This window comes from Xiphias gladius, chromosome 15 (assembly GCF_016859285.1).
Source record: "Xiphias gladius isolate SHS-SW01 ecotype Sanya breed wild chromosome 15, ASM1685928v1, whole genome shotgun sequence".
NCBI classification, from domain to species: Eukaryota; Metazoa; Chordata; class Actinopteri; order Istiophoriformes; family Xiphiidae; genus Xiphias; species Xiphias gladius.
This window is the reverse complement of record NC_053414.1, coordinates 20053005-20072726: the sequence shown is the minus strand read 5'-3', so window position 1 is coordinate 20072726 and position 19722 is coordinate 20053005. Positions and strand designations below refer to the sequence as shown.

Genomic DNA, 19722 nt, shown 5'->3' with positions numbered 1-19722 from the left:
ACAAGAGGTGGAAGCAAATTCTAGGTCTCCCAGTGGATTGAAAAAGTGCGTATTTGGTAGTATATCAGCAGCTTAACGGCCCTGGGGGAAAACAAATCACTCTCATTCTCCCTCACAGAAACATTCTCATTCAACACGTATTTCATGATAAAGGAAGTAAATAAAAAGAATTTCTGTGCTTCAAGTCTATACTGTGCGTAGGACGCTTGCAGTTGTGAGTGAATGTGTAGCATACGCTGTGTTGTGTAGCTACTGTAGCTAGCACCATCTCTCTTTGATTTATGATATTTGTCCAACAACTGTTTCTAGTCAGTGAATGTAAGGCACATTTCTATTAAAAATGACAAAACATAAGACGAAATGTGTAAAAATTCAATCTTTGGATTCAGGTATGATATCTCATGTGTTGTTTTTGCTGTAAGTAATGTGGAGATAAAGACACCTGGCAGCTATTAGCCACTCACATCGTCACCTCGAGTCTGACAGGCAGGCAGCAAGGATAACCAATCTGCAGCAGATCCTCAGAGAGACCTCTGTAACATTTTTCACACTCATTATAATCTGTCTTCTTTGGTGTGATCAGTGTTTGGTATCGAGAACTGGTCCTGCTGGTGCTGGAAGGGAGATGTGCTTTTTCGTTGGCCGTAATAAGGTAAACAGAGTCTGTCCTGCAGGTTCATTGTTCACTGTCACATCCACCCCACCCACCTTTACAGGCTTTTCTTCCTTCATATGGTTGTGTCTTCCTGGTGCCTTCGGGCCTGTTGAACAGGATTGGTAACTGCAATGCAATCTGACCTGTTCCTGTCACCTGTTCTCCGCTGTTCATAATTGTCCCCTTTGGCCTGAACTGAAAAGGCAATGTTTGTATCTCACTTAAGTCCAAGTCATTTAGTTTCATATTTAGTCATAAAATCTAGCAAACAATGAAAAAACATTTCCAAAGACATTTTCACTTATTTGCATTTATTTTTAAACAAACCGATTTGTATTTGAGTGAAAAACAATTATGTCAACACACGGTAAATTCTTTACAAGTTTCAGAAAATGTTGATATTTGTTCTCTCAGTGTTCTGATTAATCAGCTTGTTATTTGCAGTGTAGCCCTTTGGATTGTGGTTGACTGCGTGGGTGCATGTGCGTTTTCCCTTGGTTTTACTGCGGCTTAAGTGTTAATGTGCCAGTGTGGCAGATTGTGAAGAAGGATAAAGGGTTTAAAAAACAGACAGACCTTGTGCAGCCCAAACCAGATGCTCCTTAAACAGTAACAGCAGCATTATGTCTCATGCAAGACAAAGGAAGAAAACAGCTTCTGTGTACAATTCAGAAGGGATGTCACAATTGAAAAATTTTGGTAGTCTGTATCAATGCCATTGAAATCCCCTGATTCTCAATACCAAATTCACTACAACGGCGCACACACACATACACACACACACACACACACAGACACAGACACACACGCCCCTCCATATAGTCAGTGTGCAAGCGTATTTTATATTGACCAACATGGTCACAGACCAGTAGTTTGAAAATATTTGTTTAAAAAGTCAACGTTATATTTCGACAGACTGAATGGTGGTATTGATGGTAGCCTACTAATGTTATGAGCACCCCGCTCACATTGAGATCTGTTGCTATGTTAGCCTAAACAAGATGATGTTAACCTTTGTGAACACTGTGTGTGGACCATTGCGAAAACAGATGCCAGCTGTCGCAATTCCCAAACAATAACGTTAACATGGATATAAACATTTTCACAACATGTTGTTAATATAAAATTAACGATTGAAACCCACTCACCCTGGATTTTGTGTACAGATCCAGATGCCTGTCTTTGAGGTGCTTAGATAAGTTTGAGGTGTTTCCTGCCTCCCTTCATAATGCTCTGTGACACCATTTGCATAGTGGCAAAGATACTGTGAAGTCGCGGTAGACCTGTTGCTGCTCCCGTGCTTGCCGCACAAATTCTATGTCTTGTTGCTATTGTTACTGTGTCTGCCTTCCTTCCTCTTCTTGCCTTTGTATTTGAGGTCAGACTAGAACACTTGCAGGGTTATTATGCTGCCCTCGTCAGACCTTGAAGAATCGCGGCCTCCACCTACCTACCTACCTTCTACCTTTTGGTGGAAGAACAAGTACCGTCACGTTTTCAGAATTTTGGCATCGAATTGGCGCGTTTGTACCAATTCGATTCACAGAGTATTTTAAAGTGGTAAATTTAAAAGAAGCACCTTGGAGAGACCAGCTAAGGCTTAAATAGTGTGTGTGGGAGAGAGAGAGAGAGAGAAAAATCACTTTTCCAGCATTGTTAATTTCTTAGTTTTACCTAAGCTTAGAGCAATAAGTCAGTATTAAAGTTAATCAACTTTCAGTGTTATCATAATATGGTACTATTTGTCATTATTTTTATTTTTTACATTTTTTACAACAAGAGTGATGTACTGGCAGTATGGCTGACAGGTTTAGTGGCCTTTTGTTTAAAATTGTCTGTAAAATCAACCAAATGCAGACCTGATTGCTCCACTGAGGTGTGTTGTGAAGCATTGTGTGTGGGTTTTTTTCAGTGGATCTGAACTGGTGCCTTTTGTAACATCTCAGGGAGACTCAATGAAGACATTAACCAGTCGAACAGATGATCACATTTCACTAAGTTCTCAGAATGTCCTTTGGTATGAGATCCCTGCCTGTCTTTCTGAGAATGCCAAGCACAGATCAACAATGGTGTTTTTTTTTTTTTTTGTTAGGACGAGAGGCTCTGCCACTGGCCATCTCAGAGTTCATCTCCTATCAAAGAGAGCACAAACACCCTTACAAGACCCTTCCGCTTGAGAAGCTAATGAATTCCCTCCCCCTCATCTCAATGAGTCACGTCAATTTGTTTATTTCTCTATATCCGTATTTGCCGGGGAATAAACACTTTCGGTGTGCATATGAGACTCACAGAGTTGGACAGAGAGAGGGAGGGAAAAGAAGAGAGAGAGAGATGGTTCTGGCCTCCGCTGCCAAGCCAGATTTGGTTGTCAGCACTCTGCCAGGGGTTCTCGTCTGAGGCTGCTTATTTTCTGTTCTGCCTTTGTTTTGGCCCATCTGGCATCTCCATAGTAACAAACAGAGAGTGGCGGGTCTGGCTGCACTTGGCACAGTATCAAATGGAGTGGGTACATGCAGTGCTCTTCAGATAGGGATAGGCCTAAGATCAGAGAAAGGTACAGCGAAACTATTTGCTTTCGGTCTTGACAACTAGTGTGAATAAAAGGTGATCCTTTTGTCAAGACAAGAGCGCAGGGCGACTTGGACACAGAGCTTTTGGAGAGGGGAAGTGACAGTGGAGAAGGGGTTATGATGGCTGGAAGAGTGCAGAGGCAAGCAGTGGAGCAGAGGAAGAGAGGAGGGAAGAGGGGGGCTACACATGCCTGTGGCTTCCACCGTTATCTCCCAGACTGCCTTGTTACCGTAAGCCAGCTTTGAATAGGCCGAATTAGCGGCAGCCGTCCGGAGCTGAAAGAATAGGGGTGAGTCAGCCGGTTTACTGCATGGACAGCGTTTCTTTCATTCCTCCATTTCTCTGGACCACTGCGTGCCCCTGCTCTCTCTCTGAGTTCGTCTCTCTGTCTCTCTCTCATCCCACTCTCTTTCTGCCCACCCTCTTCTGTATGGTCTGAAAAAAAAAATACAGAGAGCCAAAGTCCTGTCTGACTTCAGGGATTGTTGCGTCTGTTTCAAGTTTGTTTTTTTTGCATTGCTCTTTTATGAGAAGTAGTAGATAATACTGGAGTTTTCTTTTCACCCTGTAAGCTAAATGAGACAGCAAAATCTTAGTCTGAGCTCTACTTTTTCAGCCTTAGCTGAACTTATGTATTATTATTCTAGTGGTAATTGCGACTTCTGTACTTTTAAGCTGCCAAATCTAAGTACGTACATCTGAGCCTGAAGAAGTACAGCTGAAGCTGAGGGATTGTGGACTAACCCTAGACCCGAGCTTGACAAGCTGAGTCTAAATGTGCGAAAATGGCCATCGCACAGGCGATAAACCCTTTTGATGTAGCGAGCAAAACAGCCCTTCCTCTGGTACCATCATCAGGCCAAACTGTTTTTATTGACCCACTACAAGTACAGAGTATTACAGTTTCACTGGGCAGCTACTGTGGCTTGTCAAGTAATTAAATGAACACTGCTGGTCGCACATATTTTCCTTAACATCCTCCTATCATGCTGCATGCCTCTCCATTATTTTTTATCCCTCTGTCTTTTACAATATTACATCCTCTGTTGTCATATTTCTTTTCTTTTGCTGCTGTCTGCTCCTCTCTGTATTTCCTTGTCTCCTTCTTCCTCCACCTCTGCTTGTTGACCTTGTTCACTCTCTGGCATGCTGCCTCTCCTCACTGTTCATCTGAGAAACGATGATAGACTTTTTTAAGACACAGCTTGATTTGTTATTAGAAGTTGTTTAATTAAAAAGTGAGCTGAAACTGTGTTGAAGAACTCTCAGGTGTAAGACACAAACATGCTCACTTCTAATAAAACGTGGCCTTTGCTGATATGTCTGCCGTTCAAATGCTCTGCTGACGGGCTCTTTCTAAAAGACAAGAGTGGATCTGGCTGTCTCCTGAAGCAGCCAACAGCTATGTCAACATTGACTCTTCCTAATTCGCACGCTCAGTGGGAGACGTCATCTCTTCCCGCAGGAGACCGAAAAACATCAAGCTGATACCAGCGACTTAAAGTGTGGGCTACTGCAGCTCCTCTAAAACGTTCCCAAGAACAAGTTACTGAGCACACACACTCGCGTACACAATAAAATTCCATAGAGAAACAAGCTGGACAAGACAGTAACTGCACACACAACTGACCAGCACAAACTTACATCCATAAAGGATCAAATGAAGGTGAGCAGATCAGGTAAAACATTTTGTACAATCCTGTCAATTAATTACACCATTGTCTAAATGTGGTTATTAAGGATGTTTATTTGACATTACCTTATGACATCATAGCTTGAGCTCAATTTATGGTACTAATCAAGTGCTGTATTAATTACACACACAACACAAAGCATCACCTATCTCTGCCCGGTGTTTTAGCATTCGTAGGGCCGACTATCTGGAAAATCCACTTTCTTTATTTGTATTAAGTTCATTTCCTCCATATTAAGTAATTGTTTCCCTTTTCTTTAGACTTCACTACATTACTCTTGCATCTTTTATAACAAGGGAGAGTTATACAGTTGATTAGTTCATTTTTTATTTAAAAAGTCTGCCTGTGTATGTTTTGGAGAAGGAAAAGTCTGTGGTTCATTCAGTGCAGTTGGAAAGTAAAATCAGTTTGCCAACAAACACAGATATGAAAAGCTACCAAATCTGCACTATCCTTATCCATTTTTAAGGCAACTGTTTCTCATCTTCTTTATCCTTGTGAATGCAATGATTTTCAGATGCCATTTCTTCCAGATGCTGGAATTTCATGCCAACACGTTAATGTACTGAATACAACAAGTAATGCCACACAGAGCAGACTGCAGCAGGTCTATTGAGTCCATGTTTCTGGCACAGTTATCGATGCTACAGTGGCTAAATGCCGGCCACACGGGGCAAATTTGCTTGTGTAGCAACAAAATTAATTTGTCACTGGTGGGTGTTTAAGTGCAATCGTCAAGCCCTGACTATTTCCTTTCTCTGAAAGAGGATGTTGTTTACTATCTAATCAGCTTCTTCATGCAGCAGACTTGAGGACAGTTTCAAATGTTGGTGAAATGGTTAAAACCAAACATCCCTCTTAAAACAAGCAGGTATTTTTTAGTTTATGGACTTATGTAATATAGGCTTGATGTTAATTAACTTTGATCCAAAAATGTTTTATCTATTAATCCGTGTAGGTGGTTTGCGTCTTGTCACACTAACTTGAAGACAAAGTTGGTTTAGAACAGACAGAAATGTGGCACCACACTGTAGGTGAGGTGCTACATCCAAGGGCTGCGCTAGGCAAGAATTGTGCTTTGCTCTTATTATCAGAGTTTCTCCAGACCTTCGTCATTTCAGCCAAGGGCATGGCTGAGTGAGATTACATGTCTTGTCACCCTGGTTGAATCTGGCACTTCAGGATTGAAAACGCATTTGAAAGAGGAATCATGGCAGCATCTCATATTCCTCCCCAAACCTATTCCAGCGGCTCCCCTGCCCTGCTGGTACTGCAATGAATGTCGTCACTCTCCCTTCGTGGTCGCAAGCCAAAGGTCATCTAATCATAGTTTTTTTTGTGCAAGAAATGGGTGCTATTATGACCCTGTCTGAATAATCATGTGGAGCTGCATGCCAGTGAGAGAGAAAGTTAAAGGGAACAGCAGCACCGAGTGTGTAGGTACATGTGAGTTAGTATGTGGTAGTGTGTGATGACTGTGTAAGCAAGCATTTTTCTGAGTGTGTAGGGATGACTCAGAGCGGGGTGATTGCAGCTAAGGTGAATGTGTTGTGTTGAGCCAGTCAGTTGATTAGAAATGTGGTTTGAGACAATAATTCAATGAGCGTCTTTCCTTAGTTGGACACCATTTATTTTTTCAAGATTACTTTTATTCTCAATAAAAGGCTCTGCCACGATAGAATTATTAAAAATGATGTGTCCTTATTGTCAATTTACAACAGTGCCTTCAGTTCACTTCAGCTCCAGTGTAGAGCTGCTGCCTTCCACATGCCAGCAGACATTGAAATTTGTTCGTGTGAAGTGTTTGAATTTTAATTAATTGATTTGATGTTTATCGTGAAACTGCTTTATTCAGTGTTTTTGCCAGCTTTAATCACCTGGTCTGTTTGTTTTGGAGAGGAGGAAACCTCTGCAGATAATTAGGCTGCCGATAAAAACCTCCTGAACAATTAACACTGAGGGAATCCTAACTGGGAGAAGCCCACTGCAATGACGGCAATGCTGGTGAAGACAACAACACCCATGATCCCATGCTACTTCACAAAATCACCAAACTCCGTCTTTTATTATTGATTAACAGAAATACACAACTTTTGTTCGTGCTCAACACTATCAAGCAGGGGAGGGGAGGTGTGTGTGTTGGATTTTGCACGTACAGTCATTTTTAAGTCCTGTCCTGTGAATTGTCTCTCGCTCTTCTATTGGTCAGAACTGATCTACCCTTGTGCACTCATTGGCTAACCTGACGTTGATTTGTTAGACCAGCTCACCCTATTTAGTAAGCCATGACGGAGTGGTGCTCCTGACCAATGGCAGAGCAGGATGCTTGCATGTGAGGAAACCATTAAACACCTTTCTGTGAATCTATTGAAAAGCTATTTTTAGCCATATTTTGGCAAAATAGAAGTGTTAAACACACTTAGCATATGGATGGACAGTGGAGAGGTGAATTATATAGTATGGTTTGAAAATTTCTGTGGTCATTTTGACACTTAGTTCCACCATGAAACCGGTCACACTGGGAATCATTCGTAATTGTACCAGATCATACAGACAAATATTGTTACATGTAGATAAGCAGTTCAACATATGCACCTTATACAGGGCCTGTAGCTGGAGCGTCCCTGGTTAGGCTTTTAAATCTAGGTTAACACCAAATAAACCAGAGGACAGATAATACATGTGTGCATGTTCATGTGTATATGCATATATCACTATGTGTATGTATTGTACATAAATACCTACTGTGTGTATTGTACAGACTAAATATACTGTACATTGACATACACTGATGAGGCAAAATATTACCAGGCTGTGGCTACGCAGCCCTATATAGGAGCAGGCTGTGATGCACTGTGCCTTGTGAAACATTCCTCCCATAGCCATCATTAACATTTTTCTGAAATTTATGCCACAGTTGCTTGTAGTAATAGCAATACCTTGACATGCGTTGTTGTTAAGAGATAGTCAACATTATATGCGTCACCTTTGAATGACCATAATGTTTTGGTTCATGTATAGGTGTAATAGTGTTTGTGTATGAGTTTAAGTATGTATACAGTGTATGAACAAATATTTGACAAGTCAATCCAATCAAAAGTTGGTCAGTGTTCACATTTTTGTTGTTCAGTTTTCACTCATGTGGTGAGAGCTTGAAGTCCTGATTGTGTTTTCAGTTCCGATGATAAGGTGATCCGTGGTTGCAAGCCTTTTACTGGAAACGATGGCTGGCTGGCTTTATGCACTTAAATATTGTTTATATGAATGAGAAGTACATTTTATCTGCTTCGAAAAATATACACAGTTTCATCAAATGACAACAGTTTGAATATGTTTGAATAGCCTTGGACAATTTCCTAACATGGGCATGAAACATAAATAGAGAATCCAAACTGACACCTAGATATTTAAATTCCCGTAATCCCCGATTTCCTTCTGATCAGTATTTATTAAATAACAATCCAACACGTTCCGCTTACTGAAAATCAAATTAATACTCTTTTGCTGTGATTCAGTGTCAAGCAGATATCCTGAAGCCACCGAACCAGCTGCTTAGTTAACAATTGTGTGGCCTAATGAGGAGTTTTCTGATCATAGTGATTTATTTCGGAGCAGAAATACACAAGCGTGTCAGTGCCATGGTTGGAATCTGAAGCCTTTTGCTTATTAGTCAGTCTGTCTACCTCCAGGCGAACCTGCCTCTCCTGGTTTGTTCATGTTTTGCAACTACCCCAACTCACCCATCCACAAACACCAAACACCCAATCCTTCCCATTGTTATAGTGATTTCAGATTCTTTTACTTGCTTTGAAACTACAAGCCCCATATATATATTCAAATATAGATCCACACTGACCGAGCCAAACTCCCACTCGCTCGCCAGCATGCCGTGGAGGAGTTCCTTAGTAACGTCTCACATGAATGCATGCCATGGGGGACCAGCAGGGCTTTGATAACAACATATGTTTTCATGTAGGGATTGGAGTGTGAAGATCTCTTGAGGCAAGCTGTGCCTTTGCCGGCAGACAAAAAGGGCATAGGGCCAAAGAGATTTACAGTGGCTGCACTGGAGAAATGTTTCACTGATCACACAGAATCGAGTCCCGAACCAAGTGGAGGGTTCTAAGGAGCAAAGAGTAGGAGAAGAAGAAAAGATCTGAGGTTTAGAAGAAAAGATCTGAGGTTACAAAGAAGAGAAGTCACAAATGTCATGTACTTCCTTGCTGATGAAGTGGGCTTTTTTGTTATGATCATGCTGTAAGGCAAGCTAATATATAACATAGGTTCACAGTGCCCACCATACTGAGTGCCAGAAAGCAGCATTGGTTTTTTTTTTAAAGGATTTAACCACATCAGGGAATATTTTTAACACTTTTGCTGACCCTTTTTTGACAGTTGCCATCACATAAAAGTATCTTGGTGGCTTTACGAAATCCTGCATGCTGTGATGTCCTGCAGTAGTACAGTAGGTAAAGACAGACAAGAAGGAAGAGAAGACAGCAGCATATGAAAGCTGTTGGTGGGAAGATGAGTATGAGACCGCTACGCAGGTTCCCAAAACACCCAGAGTAGCAATCTGCTCTTGTTTTTAGGTTAGCTGTGAGGATATAGTGCTGACCACACAGACACACAGACACACACACCACCACCACCACTACCAGCCTTGGTGCATGAAGTTTACTTATTGCCGGTAACAAGGACATTAATAGCTTTGTTAACTTTGTTTAGTGTACGAGAAAAACGCCCTATATGTTTCACTGTTGTCATATATTATTATGAACTCTGTAAAAGACTAACAAGCGGCCTTGATGTTTCTTGTGACATCAGAAGTACAGTCAGTAGATTGGAGAGCTGACTGAGGCTGACTGAAGTGCCAGCATGACTCTAATTTGACAATGCAGTGGTTTGGGCTGTGCTTCCTTGAAGTTCATGCGTGTTCCCTTCTGCCTGTGTGTGTGTGTGTGTGTGTGTGTGTGTGTGTGTGTGTGTGTGTGTGTGTGTGTGTGTGTGTGTGTGTGTGTGTGTGTGTGTGTGTGTGTGTGTGTGTGTGTGTGCGCGCGCACAGGCCCTGGTAAGCCTTTGTCATGCGTGTGCAGAAAACGCAGTGTGATACACAATACCCATGAGTCCTATTGGGTTTGCCGCTCCTGTGATACGATGATGCCGAGCTCTGCTGATGGTGGTGATATGTACCTATTTGACCTCTCAACGCTCAGAGCAGGAGTAAATAGAGAGGAAGAACAAAAGAGTTGGAGGACACAATGTTCTTTTCAAAGTGATCAGCTCTTTATGCTGAGAATGGCTTCGCTGCCAAAACTGGAAAGTAGTTCATTTTAGAGCACCACTGTAATAACAGAAATAGGCTCAGTGTAGCAAAGTTACTATAAACGCTCATCACCAATAATTCAGTTCTTTTTCTCAAAGGTATGTGTGTCGAAATCCCAGAACCCATTGCTAAAAGTCCTCCGGGCTGTTGGCGAGTACACTACATTAGATCAGTTCTTTGTCCTATAATCCACCAACACCTGGCTGTTTGAGGAAAAAAAAAAAAAAAACTGGCTCTCGACACAAAAGCATGAGAAAAATGGAACTTTCCTGACTGCAAAAAAGCAGAAGCCCCTTTCATTTGAGCACTTGAATATTTCCTTCAATCTTTTCCTCAGTAAATTGCTGTAGTTGTCTTTTTTTTTATTTTTTAAAACCTCTGTGTACCTGCTCACTGTTACTCTATCTTTTTCTGAAAGCAGGTAATCTACAGTTTAAAAACTACAGTCATTTAGAGAACAAAGCAAAATACGGCTATTTGAGCTATTTAAATAGCTATTTAAGCTGTGAAACCAGGGCCAATATGTAAATCTTAGAAATCAATTACACTGCCAGGGGCATGTAGATGCCGCCGCCGGTAATTTTGTCCCCAAGCAACAGGAGACAGTTAAATGTGGCCCAGATCTGTTAGCATTCAGAGTTTTTTGAATTACACCCAGTGTGACAATTGAACAGCTTAGGGCTTCTGAGTATCAGTATTCACTTGTTATTGCTGCGGCCGGCCCTCACATCTATTTTTGGCAGACGATAGCAAAGCTGGAACAGTGTTGTGGTATTCATTATTCCCCTGGTGCTAAATAAAGAGACACAGTACACTCAGTGCTCTTTCTCTGTCTCTCACATCGTGTGTATATGCAGTATATACTGTATGTCACCTCACCAAAAGCTATATGCGTCTTATATGTGTTAGATACAGTACACCCTGTCTTACTCTCATTCTCTCTCAGTGGAGTCATCTGTTCTTTGTTCTCACGTCTGGTTAAGAGGTTGTTGACCTGCTTATGTTGGAAGATGTCTTTTCAAGTGTGCAGTGAAAAGCCCTGCTTTTGATTTATTATGCATAGAGAATAAAGCATCAAAGCTAGTCTTTGTCCCCTACTCGTAGTCCTCTCTTTACCATACTGTAATTTCTGTTGTTAGGCGACCATTAGCACTGGGACATCTTAAAAGGTCATCATTAATGGCTTTCTTTTCTTTCCTGGTACTGTTTGCCATAAACTATATGTATGTATCAGAGGAGGGATGCAAAATGGTTGCCACAGTATGGCTGAAATGCAGAGTAAAAGAGTGGAATTCACCTTTACTTGGACAAAATAAACCATGCAACATTTTGCTTGTATTGTTTAAACAAAAGGTATCTCCAGTGTGCAGAAATATGAATTACCACACAACCTATAAAAGTGTGCCACAACATACACATTTTACATTAAGCATATCAAACGTTACAGTGGGGTTCATTGCACATTATGTATTTCATCGTTTTGGGAATCATATACTCTCTGTCAGACAGTCCATTTTATGTCCAAAACCCGTTCAGTGTGCTAATGCAAAAACCAACATCTCTGCAAATGTTGAGTTTACAGTACTTGTCATGCTGTCGTCCTTGGGGTTTCATGATAAAGAGTTGTAGGACTTACTTGAATAAGTGTATTTATTTAGAAATGGACTGAAATGTTCACATATGTGCGCATTACACATTAACATGACGCTTCGAACAGAAAAAAGCCTTTTCCTTTATTTTTAGGCTATGCTGTGACTGATAAAAAAGTTCCCTCTTCCCACATGTTGATTTGGGGGAATGATGCCAGGGTTTCCATGGTGATGCTTGTAACCTAGTCTGTCTCTGAGGGTCTTAGGATTGTTCCCCTTTGTCCTCCAGAGAAGAGAGGGAGAAAAGAGGGTGAAATCGGTCACAGCTCAGCTTGTGATATGCAAAAGAGAGATTATATACACATGTGAAATACAGACCATTGTTATTTAAAAACACATTTTCATTGTTTCTCTTGTCTGGTATGTTCACAAATCAGTTCAGAGATTCAGAGAAATCACATGATTGTCAGAGATCCAACACAGAATCACATGCAATCCATCCAAGATTGAGAAGCTCTGCATCTCAGGCATTCAAAAGAGCTTTTGGGTCAACTTCAAATAGCCCCTGCTGCACTGCTTGGCTCCCAGACGCCCATGAATCCATTTTCCAATGTCTATCACTTACACAGTCCTTCTAATCTGTCCGTTAAGAGCGCTATGCTGTCACAGTTTTGCTTTCAGGCAGAGGCACCTCCTTCCTTTTTGTTTGTTATTTCTTACCTTAATTCTGCTGTTTCCTCTAAATGCTGTCAGTTTTATCTTACGAGAGGCCATTGCCAATTGATATGCAATATTTTTAACATGCATTACTTGCATAGATGGCTGAGGTGTGAGTATGTGGAATACTGATCCAAAGCAAACAGCAGTTGTAGCTGCCTTTTCTAATCTCTGTTGTGTTGATTCTTGGTGTCCCTGTAAGACACAGCAGCACTAATTGTAAATCTTGTCTTGTGGTTTCTCCTAGTAACACAGTATTCAAAAGATAGCGGTATCACTGTTGGATTTTGTAGTGATTTAAAGGATAATCAGCTTTCATATTGTGTTTTTATCCACTTAGTAGATGCAAGTATTTAAGTGAAGATAAGGCCAAGTCCGGAAATGGGCTGAGGTGGAGTTTGAAAACAAACTGACACTCACGCTTTTTGGGCTTTGTGATTCTGCTTCATCATATATTCTGGAAAGAACCATCCTTGGAGAGGTTTTCAAAGATGCCGAAAAGCAGCTAATTGTTCAAAGTGAATGCAGCAGTGATTGGATTTTGTCTGAACAAAAGAAAAGCTTCAACAAAGTTGGATTGTCATTATTTCTGAATACACAGTGTGAGACCAGTGCAGACAAGGAGAAGGTGGAACGACCAGATCCCTGGCATCTCCCTGGACTATGACTTTGTTTGCTGGTTAATGATTAAGTCCCACACAAGGGTTTGAACCCGAATATTATGTTTTCCAATTAGCACAGTATGTGTCAAGTACTTAACGATCTCTCAGAAGTGAAATAAACAAAACAAGCTACAAAGTGTTCATTGTTCATCTCACAAAGCTTCAATATACAGAAGCAATAGGCTAATCTTTGCTCTGAAGAAGAGAGGTGCATTTCATCCAGGTAGACTGTTTTGGGTGTTATACAGGCCCGAAAGACGACCTTTTTTCACAACAGACATTTTGACTTGTCATAGCAGGAAACGCACAGGTGAAACAAATTCAGTCAAGGATGGCTGAGTTCTGTCAAGTGCCCCAGTAAGCCATGTTGTTAGCCATCGAATACAATACCAGGAACCGGCTCAGCTAAATGGAATGCAGTCCTTTTTAATGGTAGTAATTAGACCTGTTCTTGTGCTGCTATGACATGCCAAAATTTCAGCTATGAAAAGGGGTGATCCTGCAGCGCACGATTTATGGCCGATGCTGCATTTCAGTGCCAAAAGTAAGTCGTCGAATAAGTAGGAGTGAGAGAGCATGTAGTATTTCCAACGTCAGTGCCAAAAACCAGAGGTTACCTTCCATCACAGATCACTAATTAAAGTTTTTTTTTTTTTTTTTACTGCAAACAGAAGGTTTTCCTAACCTAACATTGTCATTGAACACGGACGTGAGGTTTTGTAGAATTGTTCAGTATCATCATTCTGTCTGGTGATGGGTTTTGGTGAACACCCCATCGCTATGCCTGTTACTCTGCCTACAAACATAACCATTCTTGCTGTGCAAATTTTTATACCCCTCTGGTGTGTTCTTGCTCCACTGTTGCTCCAGTTAAAAAAGGAAAGCTTGAAAAGTCCTGTAATAAGGCAGGATAGGTATAGAATGAGTTGGGTGGATGGTCCACCTCTGTGGCTACCAGTATAATATCAGAAAACAGACCATCACTCACTGTTTCCTTTCGAATATATATCAATTATAGCATATGGTGACTTTACCTAGTGTTAGCTGAGAGCTTTAATATCAACTGTATAAGATTAGGGGTGGGATTCAAAAATGTTCGATACCAGTACGATACTTTTTTTGATACCAATTTTATAAAATCCATTTTAATGAAAAGAAAATTACATCACACACTACGGGACAAATCTTTAAAAGATAAATAAAAGATAAATAAAAGTTGTTTTTTTTTCAGCTCCTTGGCATTTTTACACACTAAAAGCTGTTTCATAACATTAAAAAAATCTGAACCTATTTACCAAACTGTGGTTCACCTTAAGTTGTCTGTTCCATCTCTTTAGTTTTATGTTACAGCACTTTGGCATTTTTCCACTCAAAGCAGCTTTACAACACAAAAACTAACCCACAACTTGTAATTGTCTGTTAACATAATATCAATAAATAATAATAATAATAATCTGCAGATTACCAGACAACTGCTGTACCTCCTGAACGACTTTAATCTGTGCTGACTGTTCCACCGTTTACCATTTAAGCTTTAGTTCCCTCACAGACAGATGAAATCCCTCCGTGCTCGAACATTTTATGAATCACCATTTTTTTCAATTTTATTTAGCTCATACATTATATGCTCTTTGTTTCACTTTCACCTGTAACACAAATGGCAAATAGGTTTAAAGTTTTTTTTTTTTTCTTCTGTGCCATCATCTCTGGTTAAAGGTACCATTCACAGAGTTTTGCCCTCTTGCTCTGAAGTTCTGATTTATCTCTTCCTGTGCAGCAAAACAATAACAATCTTTTTCCAGTTATATATCTGATGCTGTATATTAATTTGAGAGGGTCAAAACAGATGAGATACCTGAACACATCTCTAAAAGAAAATCTTTTCCCACTGTAGCTTTAAAGTATTTATTAAACAACATTCAGGAAACTAGTGTCTTTTTTCAGTTCATTCTGGAGATGATGATGATGTGTATTTGTATTTTTGCCTGTATTTATGCATGTACCTGCAAATAACTTTCTTAAAAGTTGTAGTAAACACATGCCGTGTCCACTGATGTGATTATGTTTTTTCCTTTCTGTTCATCTTCCTCTGCCTCTTTGTCTGCAGGGACCCAGTCCATCGGAGGGTCCTTCCAGTCCCGTTTCAGCCAGCACACAGCAGCCTCGAGGTCGGCACAGTTTTGTCCAGGAACACTTCCAGGCTCAGTACAGGTGAGAAGGACAGACATAAACAGCATGCTCAGATATTTCTAAGGCTTTCTTTTACTTCTAGCACGGCTGATAGCTCCTCGTTTGTTGGCCTTTAAGTCCAAGACGGTCTCATTCTGATGTTTTTATTATAGCCTTTGTAACTTTTAGGAATTTCTGTCCGAAGCATATGACTCAAAGCTCTTAGTAAGAAGTGGGACAAGAACAAATTTTGGAAACTATCCTTATCAATTATGCAGTATGCAGTCTGGATTCAACTGGGCACTATATCTAATGTCCTGAAGTTGTTTTTGAACAATCAGAGGGCAATACATACCATTAAAGAGAACAGGTATTCAGCACAGGTGAGAATGTATTTTCTCTCCTGTGGATAAGAATCAGTAGCTTGAGAAAGTAGGTCAGACAGGCCTGGGAAGGATTCAGGGGATTTATCTTTAGTACTGGCTTCTGGCTCTGTTTGCCTCATTCACATTGCAAAGTCAGAGACTGGGGTTCTCAAGTTTAATAGACCCTCTAATGGAATTGACTATAGACCTTTCAGTAACCTTGTCGGCATACTTGGCTGTGTTTACTTAATGTCTCGCTTTTGCCTCTCATGTGATTCCCGAACAACGTAAACAAAATAAAAGATGGTAAATCCAGGAGAAAGAAGAAAAATGGTAGGCTTGTTTCAGTTCAGACTTTAATGTTGTGATTGGACAATCAGATGATTTGAAATGACTAACTTGGAAAAAACAGTCAGTCCCTTGTCAGTTCCTTGATTCCAGATTTTTCCTCCACACAAGGAAAATGAACAAGTAGAATATGTGAGTCTGTACTTGCAAGCCTTTGAAATAAACTCCAGCTCAGTGCATGCAATCTTTTGGTTCAGACTTTCCCACTTGCTAATGGTTCCAGTTTGGCTATAACAGCCACTAATCCTATCTATCTATTGATCTATTTGGAAAGGCTATTAAAGAGGGAGGTCAATCCATGAACTTAGAGTCTTATTGTTGTGGACTGTGGGAAGTGCAAGAGACTCTGTCTTTGTCTAGTTAGTGAAATGACTAATTGATAATTAGTCATTTGTCATTTCTGCTTACAAAGATTTGCTGGTTCCAGCTTCCTAAATGTGAAGATTTTATGCTTGTCTTTGTCATATATGACCATAACCTGTGTATCTTGGGGTTTTGGACCGTGGGCATTTTTTAATGAACATTTTCACATTTTTCTGAAATTTTATAGGCAAAATAGATTCATCAAGAAAATAATCAGCAAATAATTAAAAAAAAAAGGACAACACACGTTAGTTGTAGCCCAAGTTTTTCTACCTGGTATTTCCTGCTATAACATGACATTGACATTGACGTTACTAAATGTTAGGCACTAATTAGGTTGCTTTAAATGCAGATAAATAAAAAATAATCAAATTATTGAATTCAGAGTGAAGCTGCTGATTTGATAATTCTCCTGGGATAATTTTGAGATATTTTTCGTTCAGTGTTCTTTGTAAAAAGCTTAACCGGGATTTTTTGAACACCCTGCTATGATCAGTGTCCCATGCTTTTTGCAATGTTTAGCTAGAACTACTCTTCGTGAAATTCGAAGGGAGGTGGATGAATTGATCACTTGCTGCCAGCTGATGGCAGGTGTCTCCAACTTGTCAAATCTGATATCACGTTTCTCTGGTTGATCAGCTCTGTAGGAAATGTATGGAATTTTGGTGAACCGGTTTGAGCGCCTTTATACGCTCAGCACTTAACTCAAGTCAGTTTGTCAGAGTACACATTTGCCCTAATCACCACCCAGCTGTGTCTGAAATTAGGGCCAAATAAAGTTTCAGATAGGTTTCACTTACTTCTCTTGCTTGTTTTGAAATAAATTACCATCCCTCGCTTCAGCCAGGCGGCAAATGGGCAAAGGCTTATTTGTGTGTAAATTGAGGGGGAAAAAAATTACAGAAGGAAAGACCATGCCTGACCCCAATATATGCATCACTTTTGAACAAGTTTGAATAAGTAAATAAGCACCCATAAACAAAGTAAATCTTGTGCTAATCCAAGATGCTAATTCCAGATATAAATTACTGTACACTCGGAAAAATTGGAAAATGAATTTAGGCAAAAAATCACTGGGTGAGAAGTGATCATGTTGCTCACAGTCTGAAATACAGGGACAGAATCACAGCCACACTGGAGAGTAGACCTGTTGTGTTTGGTTCGACACAAATAGTTGACTCGCAGCAGTTTAGTGTGTGAGGCAGTCAATACAGATCTGTGACATTTGACAACTACACTGCGAGGTTAGCAGCCATTCATTCATGGGATTATCCCATTCTCTCATTGGAAGATAATGGATTGAACGCTTGGAATCGGACTGTATCCCTGCAGTATAGTCTGTTTTTCTCTCTCTTCTCCCCATTCTCTCTCGCACCATTCACAAACACACGCACAAGTGGACACACAAACACCTGAGTGTTTACGTGACATTATCAGATTAGGTGCCAGTTCATTAGCTGATTAGAGTAACAATGCTCGGGGAAATTTTCACAACACAAGTCCCTGGAAGCCCCTACTGCATCTTCAAACAGCTGTGGGTGAGTCTCTGTTAATCCAGTACACCCCTACGTGCACGCACACACACACACACACACACACACACACACACACACACACACACACACACACACACACACACACACACACACACACAAAACATCCTGTACTTTCCCTGTTCTTTTTTCCAACACACACGCACACACACCTCATTTCCCATATGACACAAATGTCCTCTCTCCTCCTTTTTTCTTTTCTTTTCATGAACAATTCAGGCTATATTTAGAGGGGCATTTCTTTGTGTTTCTATTATTTTGCTTTGAGTGCAGGTGGGGTAACGCTTTCTTCTTGCATAAGAGGCGCTGTAATTAGCTCTAGATGCCACACATACACACTCACAGACCCACACACGCCTCCAAGCACTGTTGGGTGGGTAGGGGGGTAATTAGCTATATGTCCTACACACGTGCACGTTTATACAGCCTGTGCACAAACAGAGAAACGTTTACGGTTTATTTGTACACACGCACATGATCAGTACTGAACTGGTGTAATTAGTAAACACCGCTCTCTCTCTCTGCTAAAGAGGCTAAGTGCTAGGGCGTGATCACTTCTGAGGCTGGTAGGGACACTGGAGAGGCTTCATAATGGACCAGTGATGGACCACAGGTCACCTGTAAGCTGTTTCCCATAACAATTATGGTTTCATGAAATGCATTAGAGCTTAATAGGAGGAAATGTGCAAGAAAATCAGCAGAATCCCGCTGTATAACGGCACTCACTTGAAGATGTGTGTGGTCGTAAGCTGTGTCAGCCAGTTTTCAACCTGTGACATAGGTGGTACAGTGAAACATGCTGTAGTCAAACTGTGCTGATGTATGGTAATAGCATTGCCAACAAACATGCACACATTTTCAGTACACAAAGGTTCAGCAGTGTTTTAATCGAGCGCTCCATTGATTTTGTGCTACATTCCTATATTATTGAGAGATTCCGGTGTGTTTTGCTAGTTAATGAGGCCTTGAGTCACTGGCACGTGAGGCAGGCTACAGAGATCTGGTAAGGCCACTTCTTTGTAACTCCACACCCCCAGGTTTTCTTCATTGCTCGAAATGGTTAGTTCAGCACCTTTTGTGATAGCGGGCGGCCACTGGTGTGTGAGTGTGTGTTACTGGGTGAATGAGAGGCAAAAATGGTGAAGCTCCTTAGATAAAAGCACCATGTAAATTCAGTCTATTTGACATCACTGCAGGCACTTTATCAAACTTCACACAACTCCCTCTGGATCCACAAAATGCTTTATACAACCTTTTCCACATATGCAGTAGTAGTCGTAGTACTCCCCAAGACATGTAAACAAACTTTGAAAAACAAAACCTAGTAAAATCTGTGGAGTTTCCCTTTATATTTTCTCTACCAAATGACCATCTATGAACAAACCTACTGTGACTGAAAAGTTTTTTTTGTTTTGTTATTTATTAGTGGAACTTTAACATTTAGAAGGATTTCCTAGTGTGTATCTTAAATTGATGTCCTGTAATAGTAAGTATGGAAATTACTTATTTAGGACAGGGCAGCTTTAGCAGTAACACACTTCAGAAATACAGGGAGCAATGAAATAGGACCATGCACAGGACATGTCAACCCTCATTGTGGACAGACGTCACTCCAGGCTCATCCACTGTTACATCCACTGGTTAGTGCATTTCTTCTTTGCATCACGTAAAGGCCCAACACTAAAATGAGAAATACAGTTGTAGATCCTC

General features: G+C 40.6%; 1 protein-coding gene across 2 annotated transcripts in view; it reads left to right on the top strand.

Annotated features, from left to right (window-relative positions):
* The window catches only part of usp43a (ubiquitin specific peptidase 43a), a 111730-nt gene that overhangs the window by 22762 nt on the left and 69246 nt on the right, over positions 1-19722 (top strand). For both annotated transcript variants that reach the window (XM_040146555.1, XM_040146554.1), the window contains one exon: positions 15322-15425. In XM_040146555.1, the coding sequence (XP_040002489.1) occupies positions 15322-15425 (104 nt within the window). The remainder of the gene's footprint in view (positions 1-15321; positions 15426-19722) is intronic.